The 25,646-nt window shown below is 40.3% G+C and overlaps 1 protein-coding gene across 2 annotated transcripts; it reads left to right on the top strand.

Annotated features, from left to right (window-relative positions):
* On the top strand, window positions 1–25,646 carry klhdc3 (kelch domain containing 3). Of its 2 annotated transcripts, none has more exons than XM_051427727.1 (11): window positions 1–112; window positions 1,801–2,042; window positions 3,346–3,522; window positions 3,778–3,893; window positions 3,980–4,051; window positions 5,450–5,663; window positions 6,052–6,138; window positions 7,474–7,582; window positions 19,066–19,139; window positions 19,939–20,017; window positions 22,019–25,646. In XM_051427727.1, the coding sequence occupies exons 2-11, from the start codon at window positions 1,889–1,891 to the stop codon at window positions 22,083–22,085; spliced, it is 1,149 nt and encodes a 382-aa protein (XP_051283687.1). In that variant the 5' UTR covers window positions 1–112; window positions 1,801–1,888; the 3' UTR covers window positions 22,086–25,646. The 2 variants fall into 2 exon arrangements, with proteins under 2 accessions (XP_051283687.1, XP_051283699.1); XM_051427739.1 differs by lacking the exon at window positions 1–112 and adding an exon at window positions 193–776.

The following is a 25,646-nucleotide window of genomic DNA, read 5'->3' as shown; positions in this document are numbered from 1 at the left end:
ACAGGGGGCGCTGACGGACGCTTCTCCACCCGAAACGTCACGAGGGAGTCGGTAGGCGCTCTCACTGTCTGCCTGTCTAAACACCAGTTAACCACAACCGACTCGACTGAAGGTAGCTACGTTTTTATCCCTCTATTAATATTCCTCTCAGCTGACCAGCTCGTAACTTCTTCTTTTTTTTTTTTTTTTTTTAACCAGGGTTGGAAATCTTAATCTTAATCTTAATAAATCGATTTCTAATTCAGTTTCACGTCAGCGAGCTAACAGCTACACAAGGTAGCACCTACAGATTAGCTTTAGCCTAGCCAGCCACGGTGTCTCCTCCCCGGACAGTTTGGCCACCAAACAGCTGGATACGGGGACGCTATTGTCGCTATTGCATGGTGGTTGTTAAAGTTGATGCTATGTGCCCCCCCCAAAAAAAAAAAAAAACAGTGAGTGTTGTTATTCCTGTTTGATAGGTAGCTAACCGCGGCTAGCTAGTGTGTGAGGCTGTAGGACTGTAGTAACGGTGTTACAGCTCAATGTCACCGGGTCTAGATTAGCTTTTATCAATCAACGATCTGTCTATCATTGTGCACAAAGCCACTGTGGTCTGTGGGTTGTTTTTAAGTGGATAAGTCATCCTAATATCAACACAACAATATCCTGTTCGGGCTCATGTACGTGAGGAAAGACTTCAGGATGGGATGAAATGCGAAGGAATTCTGTTCCCTGTAAAAGCCTGGGAACCGGTTTGCTGCAGCAAAGTATGAGGAGGAGTCACAATATCCCAGGTTGGGTCTTGGTATTTGCATGGCTTTAATCGAAATCTCTAAAAACAGTGATGATAATAAAGTGAAGCCTCTCAGTTGCCTGTTTCCTAGATCTGGGTTTTTTTTTTGTTGTTGTTGTTGTTGCTCCTCGGAGATGTGTGGTCTTGAAATAGAAAGGCCCATGTGAAATGGTCTTCTGGGGGGTTTATTTATAAGAGCAAACAAAGGTTGGAGGTCAGTGAGTAAGTGAGTCATTGAGACAGAAAAAGCAGGGGCACTTATGGTTTTGCAAGAAGCAGGTTCACTTGTTTTCCAGAAGCTGAGGGCTTTTTTTTTTCCTGCAAGACATACATGTAGTGACTAAATGTTAACATGGTGATTTGGACTTTTTTCTTTTTTGCTGTTAATGAGTGTTGTTACTTCGAGTTGGAAGCTGTTCCTGGAAGCATTACTGAATTAGAAACTGCCAATAAACTAATAGCTGCAGACATTTTTAGATGTTTTCCTTAAGCGTGCTTTATTTCCATCAGACATGTTTGATTTGCACGACTGTCCAGTCATGCAAAACCCAACTAGTCAAGATAGCCAAATGACCTGTTTCAATGTTGCTCTCTTTTCTGTAGATTAGACACACAGCACTTCATACCACCCTGGTAATCTAATAGGAGCTCCCTATAGTTAAAAGATTACTGAAGGAGTTTGTGTGTAATGATATTGACTTTTTTTTAATGCCTAAAAGAAGTGCACATGTATTTATGTGATTCTACATTTCCTGTACTGTCATAGTGCAGTGGGAGGGCACAGGGGATGAGAGTGAACAGAAAGAAAGAGGAGTGGTAGGTGTAGGTCTAATCACTTCTTAAAATACTCTCCCAGCTTAGATAATACAGGGGCTTGTGAGCCTGTCAGCAACAGAGAGAGAGAGCAACTCTCAGGCCAAGAGGACAAACAGTTCCCCTTTGTGTTCTCCTCAATTGCCACTCCTTGTTTGCCCCATTTCTCTCCTAAGCAGAGTGCTGCTCCTCTCGTTGTTTTTCCATCACAGGTTTCAATGGTGTTGGCTTGATGGGATCCAAGCGGGCAACAAAGTGATGGTCTAAGGACTCCAAGTCACAGAGGTGCTCGCGCGTGGAATGTTGCGCTGGTCTGTGCACCTAGAAGGAGGGCCGCGGAGAGTCAACCATGCTGCTGTGGCGGTGGGGCACAAGGTGTACTCCTTTGGAGGCTACTGCTCCGGGGAGGACTACGAGACACTCCGTCAGATTGACGTGCATGTCTTCAACACAGGTAGGTGGTGAATGTGTATTGAGGGATCCCTCTGGTTGTGCATTTTGTGGAAGGTGTTAGAATTTAAGCATACGAATTCTTAAAATAGCTTCTTCTTTTCAGCTGTTTATCTTGACAGTGAATGCAACTGTTGTTTATGACCTGAAAACAAAACAAAATTTTCAGGTGCCAAGAGCAGTATGACTTGTCAGTGAAAAGCGTTGTATTTTTACATCAGGACCATACTGAAACCCCAGTAAATGTTTATGTAAAATGGTTTAAATTCATACATATCTACTGTAGGTTTCTGTTTGTTCTCAAATTATTTGTGTAGGTGAGAAGGTGTTCTCCTTTTAAAAAGAGTCTCTCAGAGTTTGTTGAACCGTCATTATAACGGTAACTCTCTACAGCTGGCAATTAAAAACCCAAGATTTCCGCTGCGGTTTGGGAAATTTTCACAGGTGTTTTCTTAAAATGTGCTGCTCTAACTTTTACAAAACGGCTCCCCTTTTTTTCTCGTAACCCATTTCATATATATATTTTCCCTTTGTGTGGTCAGCCACCTGCTTTAGGGTTTTACAACTTCTTAAAGTAGTTGGAGCCTACCTGCTATTGCTGTACCATGAAAAGATCTGTGGAACCAAACCTTGATAAAGACGCCTTTGGTTGATTGAAATGGAAACGGGACCACCTTAGCTATTGTTTCAGCATTTTAGCTTGTCACTTGTTTTGTGCTCCTTCTCTTTGATGTCTGTTTTACAGCAGAGCCTTCTGTCTTTTTAAAGTCCTTTTGATTTTTTCTTTTTCTTCACTTGTCTGTCTTTTCAGAGACTTTACTCTTCACCTTCTGTTTTCAACCTCTCAAAATAAGTAAAAGGTGAACTTGCAAAGAAACAGTTTGCATTTCATCAAGATTTTTCACATCTTGTCATTTTATACAGTAGATTCAAATAAATGCAGGTATATCAGACAGCTGTAAGAGCTTGTTGAAATATCCCTGCTGACCTTTATTTTGAGTTTCAAATTTAAATCTCTTGCATGTGTATCTCCCAGTTGTTTCTCTAATTGGTATTACTGCTCTTATTTTTTTTTAAAAACGTATCTTGAACTCAAATATCTCTCTGCAGTATGTTATTGTAGTTATGCATTTACTTTGGCATTGAGGCTTGTCTTTAGTATATATTGTCACTATATATTTTTTAAATTTCTTGTTCCTGCTTTGATAAGGTTGTCATTTAAAAAACATACAACAAGAGGTAATGAATAGCTACTTTTCAACCATGTACTGAATGAGTGTACCCTTCTCGACTGTTTTATACTTCAGTGTCTTTGCGCTGGATGAAGTTGCCTCCAGTGAGGACGGGAGGACATGAACGTGTCCGTGAAGTGCCATATATGCGTTATGGCCACACAGCTGTGCTGCTGGATGATATTATCTACCTCTGGGGTGGGCGTAACGACACAGAGGGGGCCTGCAATGTGCTTTATGCCTTTGATATCAGTAAGTAGACCTGCATCTAACTCACGCTGTTAAGTGATAGTTTCAGGCTGTATTTCCTTTGACATGCACCTGTTTGATGTTGAGGTCATGGTAGCAAAAGGAAGAGAAAACTGTACGTTAGGGAGCCGTAACACCTGCTTATATGTGTGATGCTTTTCCATTGCACATGACTCAAGTGTTAAAGGGTTGTAAAACCCGAGGTTTGCACCCTCGCAAGAGTGCTTAGAGTTAATATAAACTGTTCCTGCTTCACAGACTCCCACAGATGGTTCACACCCAAGATTTCGGGGACTGTTCCAGGGGCAAGGGATGGCCACTCGTCCTGCGTCCTGTGGAAGTCGATGTATATATTTGGAGGATATGAGCAGCTGGTAAGTCTTCATTTCTCTTCACTGTGGGGCTTGCTCTCTGAACATTAAAACATGATTTAATTTGTCTCCTCTGCTGGTTTTTTTAGGCGGACTGCTTTTCAAATGATATCCACAAGCTGGACACCACCACCATGGTTTGGTCATTAATTAATGCCAGAGTGAGTAAAAACCACGAGTTGTTAATTCTTCAAAAGTTGTTTTTTTGTTACAAAGAATCTTTGCACTTAATCTTCAAGTCCACATAAAAGTGGACACAAAGCACTCACTCAACGCAGCACAAAGATAGAATGGACTGGCAACATGCTCAGTTACATTCAATGCACTGTTGGAAATCCACAAACCATTGGTCATTACTGGGGTTGGCAGTACTGCTACACAAGCACTCAGTGGTCAGATTGGCTGGATACAAAGGCACTGCAATGTAATGCAGCTCCCTGGTACATGGCCAAGTACAAAAAGCCTCACAGAGGATTATATACACTCCCCTTTTGGGAAATGCCATTTGTGTTTGTATGCTGTCAACAGCTCATGTGATAAACTCTTGTAAAGTATATTTTAGACATATCCAGTCCCTCTTCCACCAGTCCCTAGTTTTAGTTCCTAACTGATAACATTTTGTCATCAAGGAGATTACACTGTAGTGCTTACAGGTTTAGTTGTGCATGTGACTGAATGTTCTCTGGCTTGCATTCTTTTTGAAAACAAAACTACCTGTTACTCAGCCTGTTTTCTCTAAAGTTGAACTTGTTTTAAATACATTTAGTTTGTTATTGCACCTATTTCAATTTTCACTATGTCTGGTATTGTCTTAAGTCTTGTTTTTCCAAGATTGAGCACTAGATTATTTTAAATATTTTCATTAAGCTGGTTATTTTTTACATTACTTGTATAATTTAATATTTTGTATAATTTTTACAATATTTTCTGTTACTCCCACTGCTCTATTTATACTTCAAGTGAAAAAGCCTGCTAGATTTGTGGAAAACAATGGCACCACATTCTGGAAAGCAGGCCATGTGAAAGGCTTTACCATGGCTTAAGGCCAGCTAAATGCAAAGGGGATACAGGCCTGCCTTTGTCTGGCACAATTTCATTCAGTGGATCACATTTCGCTATTGTATATTTGTCATTATTCATGATTCTCGGGTATCAGCGGCATTATTCTTCTGAGATTGGTTCCCGCTTAATTTTAAACGATGTCCCTGTTACTGTACATTATTTCTGAAAGGTGGTGCTTTAAAGTGGTTTGGATTTAGTGTGCCCTTGTAGTTGGTAACATGGTGCACTAGATGGCACTGTTTACCTGAAGTTGCTGGTCTGGAAGCCTCAGCTTTGCCAGTGTAAAGATGATGCTTTATACCCAAGGTTATGATGAGAACAGAAAGTTTAGGGATGTAGGAGAGTTTTGGACTAAAACTTGTTTATGAGGTGTGGTTCAGGTTATGCAGAATGTATGTCCTTGCTTTCTGTTCTGAGTAGACTGCTTTATGTTGTTTGGCTCTCCTCTCAAACTTTATGGAGTGTAAATGAATTATCTGCTGGTCCTCTGTTCACAGGGCACTCCGGCACGCTGGAGAGACTTCCACTCAGCCACCATCATCGGGACAAAGATGTTTGTGTTTGGAGGGCGAGCGGACCGCTTTGGTCCCTTCCACTCCAACAATGAGATCTACTGCAACAAGATCAAAGTGTTCGACACAGAGACCAACTGCTGGCTGAACACCCCTTCAACACAACCATTGCCAGAGGGACGCAGGAGTCATTCAGCCTGTAAGACAAACACACACACACGATGAACAAATTTGTAATGATCACTTTGAAATGCTTACATTGTGGGGAGCAGCATGGTTCTCTTACATTGAATAATCTTTAAAAAATATATTTTTAAGAGGAAAAATGTAAACTTATTTTATAGTGTGACCTGTCTCCGTTTCAAGCATGGTTTGTTTTTTTATTGTTTGCATATTTGGAGTATAAACAGTGTTTTTCATCCTGTACTAAAGATTGAATTTTCTCTCCACATTGTGTGATTAAAAAAAACCCAGCTAATTTAACTGGTTCACATGGTTTCCATTTACTGTGCTGCAAATGTCATTGATCTGCATGATACGACATAAAAATGGTTCAGTTTTCATTCCCTTTTTGTTTCTGTGTTTAGTTTCCTACAATGGGGAGTTGTATATATTTGGGGGATACAATGCCCGCCTGGACCGGCACTTCAACGACCTCTGGAAATTCAATCCAGGTGATTCACCATTTATTTATGTCCGATTGGGGAAAACGTTTTATTTTGCTTTAAAATACTGCTGCTAATTGTGTCATTCTTGATGGTGTTTATTTGCTTAGTGCATAGTAATTTTGTTTTTGATGTGCCTGCATTGATTGTTTACTCTATAGAGGAAATGCAGCAGTGGCAATGCCAGCTCATGTCGACCCACTTTCCTCCTCATTCTTCTGCAGGGAGTCTTGTAGACAATATTCTCCCCCCTCATTGCATCATTGCCAGTCTCGTGGTAGTGGCTGGCTGCTCCCTGTTCACTTTGCTGAGTGTGAAACACAGATGCCCTGTCTTTTTGCCAGAAACACACGGATGAAAAACTGACAATAATTCAGCCTCTGGAGTCTTTGTCTGCTCTTACAAATGGTGCCAGATTGATTCTCAAGTCAGTTGAAATGTTTTCCAGAGGAAACGTTTGCGCTCTTGTTCCAAACAAAACATTGTTGTCATAGCTGAAGTAGCACACCAGGGATATAATCACTGTTAATATAGTGTCCTATATGGTATTGAAATACTAACAGAATAGCATTAATCGTAAACAAGAGTGGGCATATGCAGAATGTGCCTCATAACAGTTAGCCTAGCTCTTAACCTTTATAGCACATCACAGGGTATTTATGGATAAAGCACTCGGTTTGATCCAGCTGGAGAGCCTTGTACTGCGTAAACATGAGATCTAATGGTCTACTGCAGTCCAGTAGATGGCAGCACCTCAATTATAGTCCTTATTATCTAACAAAGTCTGAATGGCCTGTTGCTATAGAGATGCAATGATGCTGTTGGCTCTGAGAGTGTGAGGCTACACAGTTCATCCTTATATGGAACAACTGAGAGAGCCTCGGCGTCGTCACTCATATTGCACTTCAGCAGAGCAGAAGAGAGGATTTGTGTCTATTTCTGAAATGTGAAGTTTTGTGTTCAAATGAAGGTTCAATTTTGTCTTTTTGCTCTCATCGCTCCTTTTCATTCCGTTATCCCTGGGCCTTATGTTTGTGGTTAAATATAGCAGAAAGCTGAATGAACTGCAGGCACAATGGAAAGCACCAGGACGTTTATGTAACTTTTAAGTGGCTTAGAGTTTGTATAGCTGCTGTGATGTAGTCCACACAGATCAAAATGTGTTGTGCTAAAGATCCCTCTGTTGAGCTATTTAAAGCAAGAATGTAATCCCACATTTTTTTTGAGAGTCTTCCATCTCAAAAGAAGTCAGGGTATATGCATGTCTGTTTTTTTCTTTTTCCATTATTATGTCTAGATATTGTTGTCTCAATTTTATTTTTGTCTTGTGTGTACACATTACAGAAGCCTTTTCCTGGGAGAAGGTAGAACCGAAGGGGAAAGGCCCATGTCCACGGAGACGGCAGTGCTGTTGTATGGTTGGAGATCGAATCATCCTCTTTGGAGGAACCAGGTGAGGCACAAAATATTACTACTTCCATCTATAGAATATTAACATGATAAAAGTTTAAGCTGAGAACACTCGATCATGAAACCACTGTGTGCCAGCTGAGCCATTGTATTATTATAAAGAGGGCGGGGCCACACAACTAAATGACGAATGTGGCTGCTACCACTCATTATGTGTTGTCTGATTAGGTCTTCTTAGGTAAGTCAAAAGTTTGGATTGACTTTGACTGAAAGATGACTCATGGGGTTTATTATGTAAAACATACTGTGAACAGGTGTTTCTCATACACAATTGGTTCCCATTCATTTTAATAGGGTATGAGAAATATGTGAAACTTGTTTATGTCAGCAATCTATCATAATCCGTAGCATGTCAAATTTAGTTTTGTCAAAGTCATTGTTGCTGAATTGTATAGTATTGAAAACATTTTGGTTTGTTGATGTGTCCAGGTGCTGGTAGGAAGACATTTATCATTATTAAATTGGCATTATTAAAACCTATTGTATGCTTTAAGAAAATATACTGTACATACAAGTTTACAATTAGATTAGATTTATCTCTATCTTCGCGTTTATTTACTTCCACTAACCCTTCTAGTGTAACACCTGCTAACAACAACTCCTCTGGCCATGACAAAATCTTTTGCAAGAGGTATTTGTAATGAGTCACACACACATTTGCTGCTCAGAAGAAAATCCCTGATTCTGAGTAAAGATATACACTGGAGCAAGTATAGCTATTAGTTTTTCAGGTAAAAAAACAATTTCCAAAGATATTAAAATAAGGTGAAGTGGTAACTGTTAAAATAAGCTATCTCAAAGATAAAGGAACTGCGCAATAAAGCCGTACCATTGCACACATTTCAAAAGAATGGGCCATGCAGAACTTGAATTGAGCTGGATAAACTGCAGTTCAGCCCCCATATTACCGCTTTGCAAGTGGAATGTCTAAAATCCACTAACATATACTCGGTCACCCTCTTCTAAGTACTCTAACCAACATACTCCATCCTCTGCAAACATTGATGCTGTTGATGTTTTCACTGCTACGACCGCTATTATTTTCTTTACTGTGGTTGTCTTTACTATACAATAACATTTAGTGAAAACTATTTCTTCAGTGTTCAGTATAATATATAATATATTGTTATAATTAGTCGCTTTTGTTTACAAAAGTGTTTAATACATAATTCTGCTGTTCATCTAGTAGAAGAATAAGGATAGTGTCAATGTTTTTATTGCCTTGTTTTTGTTAAAGGAGTTACACATTCGGTTGATAATGTGGCTCCTTATTTAAATCATCATTTACACAATCAAATTAACGAAAATAATTAAATAATATATATAAATAATATAATAAATATTGAATTGTTGAATTAACATTATCATTAAAGATAAGTACTTAAATGTTACATGTGTCCAGGCATGAAAACTTTTGGATGAAATATTGGTTTGCAATAAAGAAAGAAAACCTGCATGGCTAGAGATAGGAACTCCTTTCTTTACTAACACTTGAAAGCTTATACTCTCAACTCTTTCCATTGTTTGATGTCACAATCTTTATGAAGCACATGCTCTCAAGACAAACAGCATTCTGTGTTTTTGCACAGTTCGTTTGAGAAAAACTCTCCTCTCTTTTCAATATGCCAAATGGAGGGTCTGGCTCCTGTAAACTGCAGTCGGTAATGATTCCCTTGTTGGCCGTAAGACAGTAGTGATTGCTGGTGGTTTGTAGCTGGTAAGTTGCCACTGGGCTGGTGATGAACTTGTGATAGGCCAGTAGCCAGTGGAGTAATGAGGTAGCTAACACCGTTAGCATGGTACAGAGTGGCCTGGGACCTGGGCTATTGTTATCAGCAAGGCTGTGTTATCAGGAAAACCCCACTGGGATAACCTGATAGTGGGGATCGGGAGGCTGTGGATAAGAGTCCTCTCAGCCCCACTACGTCTACGGGCCCTCAAGTCCTAAAGTCCTCTGGCTGCTGTTGGATTCGTTTTCTACTGCTCCAGTGGCCACCACGTCATGGGGAGTAACACACTCTAATACACAAGTGTCTATCTTGTGTGTATCTTGATTCATCCATTTATGCAGCAGCAGCAGCATTAGAGTCGTTATGAATAATTAAATTAACATTTATTCAGGGATATCCTTAACTGCAAACTTGGAGTTCATAAACATTAACTTGTTATTCTCACTACACTCCAGCAGATTTCTTATTCAAATTAGTTATTATAGTTCAAATCAATAAATAAAATCTGTAGCTTGCAGTAGCAGTCAAAAGTCAGTAAAGTCAGTTATTGATACGCTACTAAGGAAGAAGAAAATAATAGAAGATGAAGGGCTTTAGAAGATGCTTAGTTTTTGGGATTGTTCTGCACTGTTTTGTTTCTCACCAGGATTAGTCCAGGATGGGTTTTAAGGAGTCATGATTTCCTGTTGTGAGCAGATAGGGCTTGGGCTGGAATGGGAGTGTCACTGGGGCCACTGGAATGATGGAGAGTGCTGGCTGAGTAGAGGAAGAAATCAAACACCACACAATATCTCCAACATCCTGTTTAAAAGGTTCAGGGTAATTTTTTTTTTTTTATAAGAAACTGTGGCCAATTCAACTTTTCTACCTTAAGCTTTGAACATATATTCACAAGTGCACAGCCGGTATCTTCAGGGGAGAAGGGAAACACTTTTGGGTTGGATTGTGTTGTTTGTAAAGTGGAGGATGTTGTTCAGCGGTTGCTCAGTTCTTAGTCTGCAAAGATGTTGTTTCCTGTTACTGTACAAATTAGAGCATGATCCTTGCAGGCTCTGAGCAAGTTGGCCACACAGGTTCTCTTGCACGTTTGTTGTTTACATAAACACACTTAAGCTTCTTACACACAGGAACTCCCATAAGCACGTGCACACACATAGTAAGACACATAAACAGACTCCAAGCAGCTTCTTTTCACATTTATTTGTTTGCTTTGTCTTTACTAAGGATATTTTCCTACCGAGGTTCACTTGGTGTTTTAATTTCTGTCATGATTTGCACTGATTAAAATAAAACAACAGAGCAAGTGTTTCTTCATGATACACCTCTAATTTAGTGTGAACATTAAGTTTAAAACCAGCCATTGCTGTGTCTCCTTGTGTTTATTTTTGCATGACCTGACAACATGAGGGCAGTTAACGGGGCAAAAAAAGTTATTGGTGTCTGTCTCAATGCAATTGACAAATGCTTGCACAGGCCGTCATGAATTATTTGCTGGACACCTTGCTTGTGTTTTTTCTGAGGTTCCTCATTTTGGTGGGTCTTCCAAGGAAATTGTGTTCAAATTTATGGTCTACAGCTTGTTTTCCTGGGTTAGTTGTCCTTTCATATTGATCCAAAACAGAACCCTTCTGTTGATACTTTTTCCCAGTTTATGATATTTATTTTACCTGCAGGAATTTGTTCAGGAATAATTTATTACTTTAGTGAAGGACAATAAAACTATTAAGTCCAAGAGCTCTCTGCTTTCAAAGGGGTTACACTTTTGACTGGACATAACGCTGAAGTGTGTTGACACTAAACCCAATTATAAAGTAAAAACTCTAATGAATAAAAAGAGACTGGTGTAGGCAGGACATGAGATTATGAGTGCAAGTGTTCAGTGTTTGGATTGAGATTAAATGAGCCTTGATGTTTACATTGGATTTTTCTATTTGGTGCTGTTCAATTGGTTGCCATTAAACAGGATTTAGTGCATAATATCGTTTGTTTTGTGAGTATGTTTTTAGGTGTACATTTGTACTTATTTGAGGGTAAATGAGCAGAGTGTGTGTTTCTGTGTGTGTTTGTGTGAATGACAGGCTGGGCATTAGTGGCAGTCTATTGAGTGCCACTTACGTCAGTGTAAACAGGCCTGCTGAGCTGCAGAGAGGCGCGAAATTCTGCCCCATCTCTGATTTATGACCTTAGGGAGCATTCTTTCTCACAGAGTGCAATTTGATATACCCTCAGCACCTCTGCTACACTCATTTACTGAGACCTGCTCACTGCCCCACGAAGGACGACCCGTGCATGACTAACTCCACCTGCACTGACCTTCACCTACACACACAAGCAAAGAGCTGGCATACTTTGCTAAACCCTGTACATTTGTAACTTTTCTCTCACCTTCCAAGGAATTGAACACTGCTTAAGTTGAGCTGAACATGAAAACAGTGCCACACAGATTATGGATCTCCTGCTGAGGTTATGTTGTCATTGTTGGCATTGATCACACTCTGTGTATAATTGCTTACGACAAGCCCAGGTTGGGCTAAATCGGGAAACATTTTAAGCTTGGGAACAGGGCTTCCTATGAGGGGCAGGATGTGAACAAGGACATGACAGATTGGCATGCTGGGAGCAGACAGCTTGGAATCTGTGAAGGGGAATCTAGCACTGGCCCTTGCGACATGACGACGTGTATTAATTCCATCATTGCATTTAGGGAATACAGTATATTTTTACCGTGACATGTATTCATGCCTCCCTGACGATGATGACTGATTCAATCTCTTTGTGCTGAATTTTTTACTCTGTGAATGAAGGCTAACATTTTTGTCGTCTGGTAAATGTTAAGATTGAAAACGTCCCAGTCGTTTGTAGAATTGAGATTTTGTGCCTTTTTAGCCTTTCAGCACCTTTATGTGGGCTGCTGATAATGAATATTCTTCAAAGGGGCTTTAATTGCCTTTCACTGGGAGAGGCAGGGACCAGCGGCTGTCAGTTTAGGTCTAACAATGCCAAAGAGGCCTTAAGCAATGGATACGTCTCTTTGATGTCATCAGTGTAGTTAGGCAGGCCCAGGTAAGTTCTGTGACACTTATGTAATCCAATAACATATAAGAACAAAGTTATAATCTACCTTCATATAAACTCAGACACAGAATGTGGAGGTTAGCGGTATATGATTGCAGATTCTCCATAGGGGGGAACTTGTCCAGACCCGTTTTAAACATACTGTGTGCCACCTATAGGAAAGAAAAGTAATTGTAATAGCAACTAACTAACTAATAGCAGCATAAGAAATGCTGAGCAACTGAGCTTGTGGCTCCAAAATATGACTTAATCCTAAGAGTTTGTAAATTAATCTGTCATTTAGTAACTCAAAGCAGCTCCAAGGAACAAGGATTTTGTTTACAAAAGTGGTAGTGTTTCAACCACCGGCGACAGGCCGGTGGTAAGAATAATAGTCGATCTTCCCGCTGATGGTCTTGTTTATTTATGTAGGTCATAGAGGCATCAGTATTAAATTAAGACTGTTTCATGACAGTTGAAAACTCCTTTACTATGTTTAAAATCTTAACTTTTATAACGCAGGCCAACCAGAGGCCTGCACCCAGTTTTGAAATTGCTGGCACCCAGTGGCTCATTTGATTGAGCACATGGCCCATGTAACTGAGTCCTTACCGCAAGCACCCAGGTTTGATTCCAACTTGTGGCCCTTTGCTTGCTAAATGTCATACCCACTCTCCCTCTCTTTCTCTCCCCCTTTCCTTTACTCTTTAACTGCTCTAGCAACTAAATGCAATAAATAGCCTTAAAGCTACGGTGTCATTTCATTTGGTCTGAATGAAATGATTGGCCGGGGTTATTACAGGCTTGTGACTGCTACAGATACCTTTTTTGTCTTTATTTTTTCCCCAGTGCATTTGATTTATTGATTAATGCTTTTGAAATACATTACCTACCCTAGCTTTAAAAAAAAAAATAAATAAATAAAGGAAAGGAAATTGTTGGCACTGTGCATTCACAGTTGAATGATATTGACTAGCCCTAATTTTGGGTCCTTTTTAATTAATGATGTTTTATGTCCTTTTCAGTTGACTACTTTCCCTAATGTGTGTCCTAGTGCATTGTGTTTTTGGTGTCTTTTCTAAAGGAGAAACTATGCTAGGATTTTTAAAGCTTTAAAATATCGCCATACCAATGATTCAATGCCCCTGGTTCTGAATTTCAGTCAAATTCAAGACACTGTAGGTCACTGCTGTTATTTCCTACTAGCTTCTGCTCAGTACAGAGGCCAGAAGGACACTGAGTCCCATTCCGTCGTTCTCTCTTTTCCGGTATAGTGTGCCATTTGTGTGTGTTTGCATGTGTCTGGCTGTATTGTCATGACTTAATGACTAACAGCTCCTCTCGTTGAGCTGACGTCAGAGTGGTGCACATGCTTGCTTCGCTCTGCCAGCCTTAACGCATGTGTTCCATTTGGCAATATGCACAGTTGCTTGGTACATTTAGTAAAGGCGGAAAGCATGCTGACGCCAGTCCTAACATTAGATGCAGAAACATTTATGCCTCAATTATTGGGTATGTGTTTTTTTTTTTTTTTATGTTTTTGTCTATTTCTGATCTTATTACCCTGGTTTAGTATAGGTGGAAAATACTAAATGTAAGAGTAGTTATTTGTTTATTAGTATCAATCTATTTTTTTAAATTTAAACAGATTTTATTAATCAGTTGTCCTGTAGCTATTGAGTTTTCAGGTATGGTGAGTGTGTGGCTGCTAAACACTCTGTGCAAGAGGGAGACTATACAGCAGGTAATCTCACTGGTAGCCAAAACATCCCAGCTCAAGACCTCTTGTTTAATCCACCAGAATCTCAGCATGATATTTAATCTGCGTGGAACTTAACTGGTCATTTCAAAACAGCAAGTTGTTGAGCCGCAGAGCTTCTGCAGAGTCCAGTGATTTTGTTTAGTAGATCAGGAAGGTCAAAAGCCTGGTGCCTCGATATCACCTACAAGGCTATTTTGCGCCTTATCAATGGCTGAAAGGGCTGCTGTTATGATAGTCCAGCTGGTTAGAGTGTGTCTTGTTATCACTGTTGAACTTAACAGTTCAAATGTTAGACTAAACACAACAAGGGACTGAGGCAGAACTTATTCTAAAACATTTTCTTGCCAGGTATTTCAAGAAAAGTATTTTCTAAATATCATTATGGCTGTGATTCCTGCAGCCTAAAATGTCTGTCTGCCACTGTGTGTAGAACTGTGGCTCCATTATAGCACGTCTATCAACAATCCACAAATTTTGATGCCACACACATGTTGTCGTTTGGCCTTCAGTGTCAAAGGGTAGGCTGCAGAAGTTTCCTTTATTAATTGACTATGTGCATGTGTGTGTGTGCGTTCAGTATGCCCAAGATAAAACCTGTCAAACAGTGGAGGTGACCCCAGCAGGATATAGGGCATCCCGCACGTGGCAGGACAGGACCTTCAGGCAGCACAGCAACACTGTGATTTACTCTTCAAAGACAAGCTCCTGATAGTATTTCATCTGCATCTTAACCCTCTTTAACCCACTAACAGGCTGTATACATTAAGGTGTCATAGGGTTGAGTGTTACACAGCAGCTCAAATAAACAGCTTGCATAGGCGACGCTTTGTGATGCTGTTGTCCACATAAATTCACATGTCTAAATAGTAGTAGTTTAACTTGCGATTTACTACTATCATCACAAGCTAAACACCTCTTGGTGGTTTTAGGTCCCTTCTGTAGAACAATGCCATGCTATGTAGACAAAACAATGACGAGCAAAGCACACCAGCCCACTGTTTTAACATAAAATTAGGCGGTCCGCGAGTCATGTTTAAACAACCCGTCTTGGCAGTTAAATAGACCTTTCTGAAACTAGGCTTTTGTTAAAGAAAGAGAAGGATCCAACTAATATGAGACTAATGTAAGACTGGTAGCAATAGTAAAGAGCAGGATATGAAAAGGTAATCACTTGCAAAATTGTATTAATAAGGTATTCTGATAGAAGGGAAGATGAACCATAACCACACAGTACACTAAAACTATGGTCTGTAGCCACTGTATGTCTTTCAGGATTTTCTATTCTGAGTGTCTCCTGTTATGTAGCCGACCTTGACGCTAGTCTTCAGATTGTGGCTATAAAGGAAGTAACTTAATTTTTCAAAATGCATCTGCCAGCTATAGAGGAAAATTTGATAAGCCCTTTAGACTTTATATTAACCACCTGTGTTCAAGGTCCTAAAACACAATTTAAGCTCCTCTTACTTATTTTTTTTTTATAGGCAAGCTAGATTGATAACAACCTGTCCTGATAAAGGGGACTGAATTTATATTTGTTTGAGATTTGGGGGGGCCAGTTTTCCTCTCCAATACCACCACCAAGTCCAACTACATTTTGCCCACAGGGGTTGCAATTTGAGATGCATGCTTCACTAGTGGCTGGCATCTTCTCTGTCTAATCTGAAGCCAGGCGTCTCTCTCTGGGAGCCAGCTGTAGTTTCTGTCTCACCCTCTGCATGGGGCTTAGGTCTGGGCAACTATAGGTCTTAATCCACTGTCCAGCCACTGCCCAGGAGGGGGCACAGATAGCTCGGTAAGACGAGGTGAGACAGTCGAGATTAAGGCAAAAGAAATGGACGGGAATTTATCTGTGATAACCAAGTCTGGTGGATTAGTTTAAGAAAGTTTAGCCCTAAAATCTTTGGCAACTCCTGCAGGCTTCTTAACAGTCCAGTAAACCCTGTCTATCAGATCCATTATGTGGGTTTGCTTTCGCCAGTATTTTTTATTGACGTGTAAGGCATACAGCTATGCTGGTATGCTTGTATCCAACTAAACATGCAGGGCTTTATATGTTGCCTATTTATGTAGAAGTCATTTGCAGTCATTTGCTGTCTTGTTTCTTTGTTGTACAATCACTACCTGACCATGTTTTCACTCAAAAGCGGTGCTGAAATAATTTCATAAATGTCTGGCTGTCCTGATAAGGTGCTCTGCAGGAAGTTATAGTGCGTGATGAGTTCCTGTGAGCTAGAAGGTTCTGAAGGACCAAAGTTCAATAGGAAGTGGAGAAAGGAAAAGGATGCAGATCATATCATTCCAAGAATGAGGATACGGCCAATGAAGCCACTGAAAACATGCCTACGACAGGATGGGGTCCAGCTATATTGACACCAGTGTTTGTGTTTAGAAAGCAGAGGTGTTACTGATGGAGTTTATTTGCATTGTGTCTGTTTCTGGGAGTAATTTGCAAAATTTGTGAGCAATTAAATTCCTGGACACTTGAGACAAATTGGAGTGTTCCCAGGCTCAATGTTGTTCCCTCATTAGTTTTAGGACTGCAGTTCAGCTCTTTCTTCTACCGTTTTGAGACCTAGGCTTGCAAGATAATGAGGTGGAGCAGGCAGTGCATTGCTAGAACTGGCAATTGGGTGATTAGACACCCTCATTGAGTGTTGTTTGAAATAGCAAACAGTGTTTTTTTTAGTGGGGGAGCGCCATCACTCAGGCCTCATTCAGACTGGGAACCACTGCTGCTATAGGGGGAGGAGCACTTTCACAAACACTGATACTTTGCTGATCGAGTAACAAAGTGACCCATCAAACACCAGGATGCCACATAAAGTCACACTGTGACTTTCCCGCTTCCAACCACTGCCAGTCTATCTTACCACACCTCTTACCACCCCTTTTTTCCTTCCCCATGCTGCAATCCCCCTCAGCCTCTTTCTTTTTGCGATGACCAATAAAGTGTTACCATTCCTTAATGTTCTGCTGAATTTCACACCCAGGCTGACATTATCCACGAACATGTGAGAAAGCCTTGTCCAATGAATGCAATCTTCATCTCTCTCTCGTTGTTCCTGTTAAAGCGTCCTCTTATCTACACCCTTTCACGCGTCATCATCCAAGGCCTATACCTTCTCTCCATGTGAGCTTGCACAGTAGTTGACAGCTACTGCAATGTGCTCCTTAGATAGAGATTCTAATTTTCATTGCTTCTGTTAAGGAGACGGACTGCTGATGTTAGTGTGATTTCCACACATGAATCTAATGCATCCTATAAACATTAGAAATTGATCCTTTTTGTAATGTGGTATAGCAGTTTTTGTCTTTGCACAATGAGCACTGGTAATGAATAATCAGTATGTGTACGAGATGTAAAACCAGCTAAATAGGTCGTAATATTCAACAAGCTGAATTTGTGACTAAGTGGCATTTTTTAGCAATCAATCAAATGATTTTACAGCTGCATCTTCTTTTTTTTATTGTGTATTAAAAAGTCCTTATTAGTGTTCAGCCAGCATTGTAAACTACAATTCATCACCGCAGTAATGTTACAACCAGCAATGAATGGCAGGTCCAGGAGTAGGCAATCTAATGATTACAGGGGGCTTGGGTGGTTGTGGGTATTCTGATAAAGGCTCATGCTCTAAGCCCGGGTGGATCACCTCCTGGGGGGCAGGGGGCGTAATGACTTCCCCAGCTGGCCCCCTGGGACGACTGCGCTCGTGCTCTGCACCTCTCCTGGCCGCTTTAAGCCACTACTATGTTTGTTTAGGGAAGATTAGCAACGTAAAACCCTTACAACATCCTGAACACGCAGCAAAGGGAGACGCGATGGAGAGGACAGCGGGAAAGAGGAATAGAGATTGATGGGTGAAGAGACAGTGGAGGAGGTAGTATATTGTGTTCGGTAGGAATTTAGACAAGAAGGGAAAATGGAAAGAGATTGAAGCAAAAGGGGAATGTGATAAATGTAATTCCAAGGTTTATACTAGCTTGCCAAGAGTACTGTAGTGGTATCTGATGGTGTCTTTGGACCTTTGCCACTGGCCACTCCATGCGTTGCAGAAAGTACCTTGTAAAGCTATTCTTAAAGTCCAAACCTGGCCAATCCCTCAGTTATTCTCCATGATAGATATTTATAGACATTAAACTGCTTGCTAAATGCACCTGTTTGGCTGAAGCTGTCCTCTGGGTAGTGTAAAACTGTAAAGTGCATTTTTATCCACTAATCTGGACAGGTCTCTTGGTGCACTGTTGTTATGGATGTACAGCAATGATGTGCATTGAGTACATTTACAGGAATATACTGCCTTGGGGGAATAAATCTTCCTTAAAATGTTAGTTCAACTCCCACAGACTGCAGCAGTTACTTTCAGTTGCGTTTTTTTTTATACAGTCACAGAGTTTTGCATCTTGACTAATTAATTGATAGAAAGATGGTGACTGAAGATAGTTGTGATACGAGTAGGCTTTCTAAGCTGCTGTGCACCAGGTGTGTCACAGGTGTGTGTGTGTTTAGCTTTGGCAGGAAACAGATGTGCAGTGATATCAACGGCTGCACAGGTCTGGGAGACTATCAGCATGGACCAGCCTGCCGTCTCACTGCAGTGCTGTACTTCCTGTGGGCTTAAATCATGCCAGCCCATGATAAGGAGAGCAGAGCACTGCATTAACAGCCCTGCTCTTTTGGGGAATATTCTGTGGCTCCCTGATTATGAACCTTAGTCATTTAAAAAAGATGGTAAGAGGGTGGATGACGAGGTAAATAATTGGGAGCAAATAGTACAGCAAAGTAACTATGAATGCAACCTTGGCAAAACAGACAGAAACAAACAGATTTAAGGAGGTATTGTTGTCCTGGATAGGTTTGAAGCTTTACTTGTAAGTTTTGATATATTTTATAAAAAACGAAATGTTTTGTTCTTTTTACAGCCCCTGTCCAGAGCAAGGAATGGGTGATGAATTTAACCTCATGGATCATTCAGACCTGTATATCTTAGACTTCAGTAAGTATTCTTGTCATTATCTATGTCTCTTATATCTCTAATGTTAACTTAATAAGGTGTCTGATCTTGAAAATGTTTAGTCAGATGTATAAATCCACCTACACCACCCCAGGTTGCCATTGTAAATAATACATAATAAAGTATTTTATGTCCGATGATCTCCTCAGTGTTTTTTATAGAACCAATACCCTCCTTACACCACTGCTTCATTTCTTACCTGGCCTAGTATGCCTGTCCTTGGCCCTGCTTTGTGTTATCACATGGGGTACTTCCGTCTCACAGGCTACCAAATATAGCCATTTCCTGTCTGCACTGGTGTAGTCTGTAATGCGGTCAGGTCACAGTTAGGGTTTGTGTATGTGGGCTTACACAGCGACACAGGGACCGTATGGGACTGGCAGTACCCAGTGGCATCCCCTGTGGCACACGCCTCCACGTGCCAGTCGCGCGTGCCTTCGCACTGTTTATCAGCGAGCATATGGTGGAACAGCCATGACGGTGATAGTAATTGAGAGGAAGTTTGTAATAAGTATTGGAAGGAAGATGATTAATTCTAGCATCATAATGTTGTACATCTACTCATATGTGAACACTGTTGTTTTTCTGGGGTATGGTATAAACAGAACATGGTAATTTTTACACCATGGAGAGGAAATCTAACCCCTTTCATCTGCAGATTCTTAGATCTGACCTGCCTGGCTCCATTTTGAATTCCCACAGCAGAAACGGATATTCTTAGCTTGGTGTGATTTGTGTCTATGATCAGTCTATGACTCATTACACTTTCTCTTCTTTTCAGGCCCTAATTTGAAGACGTTATGCAAAATAGCTGTTATTCAGTACAGTCTGGAGCAGTCAGGACTCCCACATGATATCAGGTCAGACAAGGCTCTTCTACTCAAACATTAGCGCTATTTGGTCATAGAATTGACATATTGTTGTTCATGCTGTTTGTGTTATGCCCGTCATTGTTGCCACCACTCTGTCTCTCTCAATAATGAGGCAGTTTTTCAAAGAGGCAAATTATGAATCATTATCCTTCATTTAACTAGTGGTAAGTTTTACTCAGGCCCTACATGAAAAATGTGTATATAATTACTTCTACAACTAATAGCATCAAGGTTTGTGTATAGAAAACTCAGACAATCATGATGAAACATTAGTATAGTCATTGTGATGCTTCCAGTCTGTTCATTGTCTGTGTACCGTGCCTACAATCTTCAGTAAGATGCAGAAGAATAGAGAGGGTTTTCTCTTTCAACTTGTAGCATGGAAGGAATACAGAGACAACTAATGGTGTACAGGAAAATGGTACCTAGCAAGTCACAGTCTGGAAAGAATGAAGAAAATAATCTGAATTATCCTGAATTATACTGAACAACTTGCTTCCACAGTGAATTGAAGTGAAAGCTGGCAGGAAATGAACATGTAGCACCTTTTTTTTGAAATTTTCAAAGACACTCCAGAGGTGGAGCGTAAATGGGAGGCAAATGTTGTTCCTCAAAGAAACTAGTGTGATGAATTGGATTAATAATACATAATTTCCCCCTCTCATTGACAAGTTTGAAAATTATTTTGACACTTGCTAGAGAGACTCAAAAGTTTGAGATCACCGCTTTGATTTGTTATGACGATGTAATCACAGGGTGGTTGTAATAACCGTGTTAAAGCTAGAGTTTAATGCATGTAAAGGCAACGTAGATGTAGAAAAATAAAATAATTAATAAAAAGCTTCAGCTTTCAGGTGTTGTCAACCTCCTTTAATTAGGACTTGCATATAAAAGTGAAATGTTCCCACTGGTTTTTTGTTTATTGACAGGTTCACATTCATTGAAATCTATGTATTTTCCCAGTAATATAGAGCATAATATCTAGCTTTCTATAAAATAATGTTGACACAGTCCATTTCAAGCATATAACCATTTCCTTAAATAACCTTATGAATAGTCTTAGTCAAGCTAATGTAGCTCATTAGACAAGTGCATCTGAAATGCACTAATGTGATTCTTTTTCTTTTTACAAGTGGACCCCATGCAACTTGATACTAATTACTCCTCTTAGCCTCTCATTTCTCTCACACTGTCACTGCCACCTTGCACACTCCCCACTTCAGTGTTTGCAGTTGTGTTTCTAACCCTTAGAGGGTTTTTTCTGGTGGGGTCACAAGACACTGGTTAACTCCCTTTGCCCCTCACTGGCATGTCCAGCTCCAATGCCAGTCTCCCCTCTTAAACACACACGTGCACAACAAAAAAACGAACAGAGCAATTGAGAGGGAGTGAGTGTGAAACCAGAGCCAGTGATAACAATCTGAAGCTCAACCTCTGACCTGTCAGCAGGTCAGCACTAGACCCTGTTGTCAGCCCCTGCTCCTGGTTCTCGTGTTACAGCAGGGCCCTCCCTCATCCTTGTCCACATCGTAGCCCTTCAGTCAGACAAGGAGGGGGGGGGAGCGAAGAGACTTAATTGAGTGTCATTGAGGTACAATTTTAGCATCTTGGCTGGATTTCAAACCATCAAATGTTTCTGAATCAGAAAAAAAGTTGATGAAAGCATCAGGATTGTGACCGCTTATGAATAATCTGAACAAGTGATGTATTATCTATATTTATGCAAGACCATTTGGTAACCATGGTAACTCATGCCCCATCTATTTAGGCAGTTATTTAATGAAAAAGAAAAAGTGAGTAGAAATGATGAAATGTAGAAACCACACACCTCGAAGATAATGTTTATGGGCCTTAATGCATGTTTTTGGGCTGTTTCTATCTGTTGGTCACTATTTATACAATACTAGGTCCAGTTACTAATAACTGTTACTAATTATTGTGAATGTGTACCCTAAGATTCTTACCCATGCTTTCTGTTGTTCACTCCAGATGGGAACTTGCCGCCATGACCACCAACAGCAACATCAGCAGGCCCATCTTCTCCTCACACGGTTGACACAGCTGAATGTGAAGCAGAACCAGAACTCCTCGCTCTGTTTCAGGACACTAGGCTTTTATCTTTCTAATCAACCGAGCTCCGGCGGACTGGTTTTTGTAGAGTTTGGATCTGTATCGGATTTATTTTCCACAATCGTCAAGTGAAAACTCATCACCGACCAAACTATCCTGCGCGTGACTTCCTTGGACACCGTGAGCTTTCTCTTGTCAAAGGATGTTTTAACCCTTAAGACACTGGTTACATGAGACAGAAATTGTTGACACCTTTTTTCTCTTCTTTCTAGTCTCTCTAGAAATCCAATCAGCCTATGATAATCATAGACTTCTAATCTTAAGCACAGGAAGGGACAAGAACTTCAGCCAAAGGTCTTGAGAGCTAACCTCTTTTGTTGAGGATGTCACCCTGATGTCACACTCAACAGATATGAACCTTCTGTTACAGATACGAAGAGACTGATGGTCATGAGTTTGTATATCTCGCAGCTCTAACATGGTCATAAAACCATGTAAAAACTACCATGTCCATTAGCAGCATATTAAGTTATGTACACAGTATACGGAGTGGATGGGGTTAATTTATAACTTTGGTGTTAAATGCAAGGAGACGGCGTATTGCGGTACAAGATATTTAGGGATGTTATGCTTGTGAAAGGTTCTGTTTGACTGGCTTTCGATGCTTACCCTTCTCTCCACTTCACCATAACTTGGCTAGCACCCCACTGCTCTTAAGTGTCTCGAAGGTGATTTCAAGGCGACTGAAGCAAGCTGCCTGTCCACCTTGTAAAATAATCAAGTCCATCTACCTCCCTCAATAGCATGTCTCATTGAGTCGTTAGAAAGACTTCCCATACATTGGACATCTACTTTCCCACTAGAAGAAAAAACAAAAACAAAGCCTTTTCACAGGGAAGTTTGTATTTGTGGTTGTCTGTTGTATTCTTCCGTAGCGCCACAGGAAGAGTGAGACTCACCCGCCACCCCAACCTACCTTTACCCTGCAGTTTGTTTTTCAGTGCCAAATGTAGAAGGGAATCACGATGCAAATATATACTGTGTATGTGTGTAAGCACGTGGTCCCGTCTACACGTAATCCCAGCCCACCCCGCTTCGGTTTGCCTGTTGTTGTGGGGGAGATCATCACAAATATGCATAATGTAGTTGTTTCCTCTTATAGACAATCCTACAGCGTTCAGAGACTCTTCCTCGTGACCTGCTCATCCAGAGTGCAGTGAAAACCCAGGAAAGTGTGGATGTGTTTGTGTATGACCTCGAGCAAAGCTACTCCTGAGCAGATGTTGGAAAAGCATAAGGGCTGTTTATTAGATTACACACTCACCAAACAGCTTAAAGTTTAGTTGGAATAGCTCAAATTGGGGATGTTTATTCAGGTTGTGTGGTTTTATTTTATGAATACTAATTGAACATTTTAGAACAAAACTTTGAAATCACACCAGTGGTGGTGGTCTTTTTTTAAACCTTTTATCTCCACCCACTTAAAGGTAAAGCATAAGGTTGGTGATATTCTGTATTTTTTTTTTTTTATGTAGTCAACAAATTATATAAAAAGACCAAAACCTACAATTTGTTTTGTCTACACTAACCTACCTTAAAACAGCCGGGCACTGTAGTTTTTAACAATTGTTACTGTAACAGGAGCAAATAGAGATTTTGTTGGGTACTTTTGTCAGTCGTAGATTTGGTTATTTGAGTCCTTACAGCAGCAGGAGAGTGTATTTTGGATCGACTTAACTTTAAACTAAAGTGGCCATGTTCCTATCATGAAACATGTCACCCACTGCATCGCTGTGGCTCATTTATGTATTTTTTCAAATAGTTTTTGGACAAAAGTGGAAGTCTGAGAGTAAGATGCATCAGGCTTTGGACACAGACAATACTTGTTAGGTTGTTTTTTGTTTTTTTTATGAGGTTTGTTGACAAAAATACAAAATATCACTTATCTTTTGAATCCTATAAATGAGAATAATACGTAATATGGCATGACATTAAAAGTAATGACTTGGTGAGGATGAATATACTGGCAGAAGTTTTATTTATACTGCCTATTTGTTTTGTTGTGAATAGGAACTGTTTTACCACACACTTGTGAGCTGCATCAATGCTTTTCAGTCCTGGTCTTTGGGACCATTTGTGCTGTTGTTTTCTGTCCTGCCAGAGAGTTCAATTAAATCCGTATCAGTCCCCGATTAGCTGGTTAGAATGAATCCCCGCAGGGCTCCATGTCCCAAACATCAGGATTGGATAACACTGACCTACACCATAAATGTTTACAAAATCTGTGTATTTCATGTGAAGCAGTGTAAAACAATCTTAAATGCAGGTTAAAGTCACCAGATAACTGCACTAAAGCCAATCGTGGCATGTCAGGCCTTACAGAGAGGAGACATGTCGGTGCTGCTTTTTGCCTAGAGTTCCAGACTTTGAGACGTTTGCCTGCCCAAACCAAGTGTGAGTTTTAATTACAGACCGGTGGTGCCAATGTGACGCAGTCTTATGCCCTCTACTCTGCACACACACACACACACACACACACACACACACACACACACACACACACGGACATATCATATACTTGATATTCCTCAGTACCCCATTTACTTGGACTATACAACAGTTAATGCAGTGAAACCACAGGGAAGCTAATTGTGTGTTCAAACCTACTTGTGAACAAATCAAACTTTATGTAACACCAAATGGCCGTCGGCAAACTGATGATATTTGTTTATTTCTTTTTTTTTTTTCTAATGTGTGGTGTGGAAGTCATTCTTATTTCAGGATTTTCCTTTTCCTTTCCTTTTCTTGTTGCGTGTGAAGATTATGGGTGGTGGTATTTTCAGTCAAGAACTTTTCAGGAATATGACATGAAGTAAATATTAAGTAAATGACAATGTAGACACTATGGTCAAAAATAAAATACCTGCACAACAAATTTCCTCAGTGATGACCACTCACTTACCTCCAGTAAGGCAATGCTAATGACAAGCGGTAGGGATTTTGCCTAAAACATATTTGCATTACATTTTTAATGGCAGTGATGTAAAACTTCAGTTTCTGACGACCCTCTCTTATTTCTCATTTAACTTTGTAAGGCGGTTTTAGCAAATAGTTGATCAAACTTCACAGGGTGAAACCGTGTTTGTCAACCTTGAAAAACAAACAAAAACGCTTCTGGTCAAGAAAAGTGCATTAATAGATTATTATAACTCATTATACAGTTTTCAGGGTGAGCAGTAATTATTAGCCAAGCAGAAGTTTGGGACCGGACTGATTTCATACCAAGAAGTGTATTCTGTCTTCAGGGCTTACAGTAGATGGTTGTATTATTCATAAACAACAATCAATGCTTGGAAGGAAAAAACCCAGAACAAAGTATGGAGTGTATTTGGATTCATTTTACAACTGTGCAGGCTCCCTTTGCTCACTGTTTTTATTTTATATTTTACACATTTTTCAGAGGGGACTCTGTATCCGTCAAGGTGGTCAGGACTTCCTGTGCAATATGCTTTATAACTGTATCAATAATAAATCTGAGACAATTTGA

The sequence above is a fragment of the Dicentrarchus labrax genome, unplaced genomic scaffold, assembly GCF_905237075.1.
Source record: "Dicentrarchus labrax unplaced genomic scaffold, dlabrax2021, whole genome shotgun sequence".
Lineage (NCBI taxonomy): Eukaryota > Metazoa > Chordata > Actinopteri > Moronidae > Dicentrarchus > Dicentrarchus labrax.
This window is presented reverse-complemented; position numbering and strand designations above follow the sequence as displayed.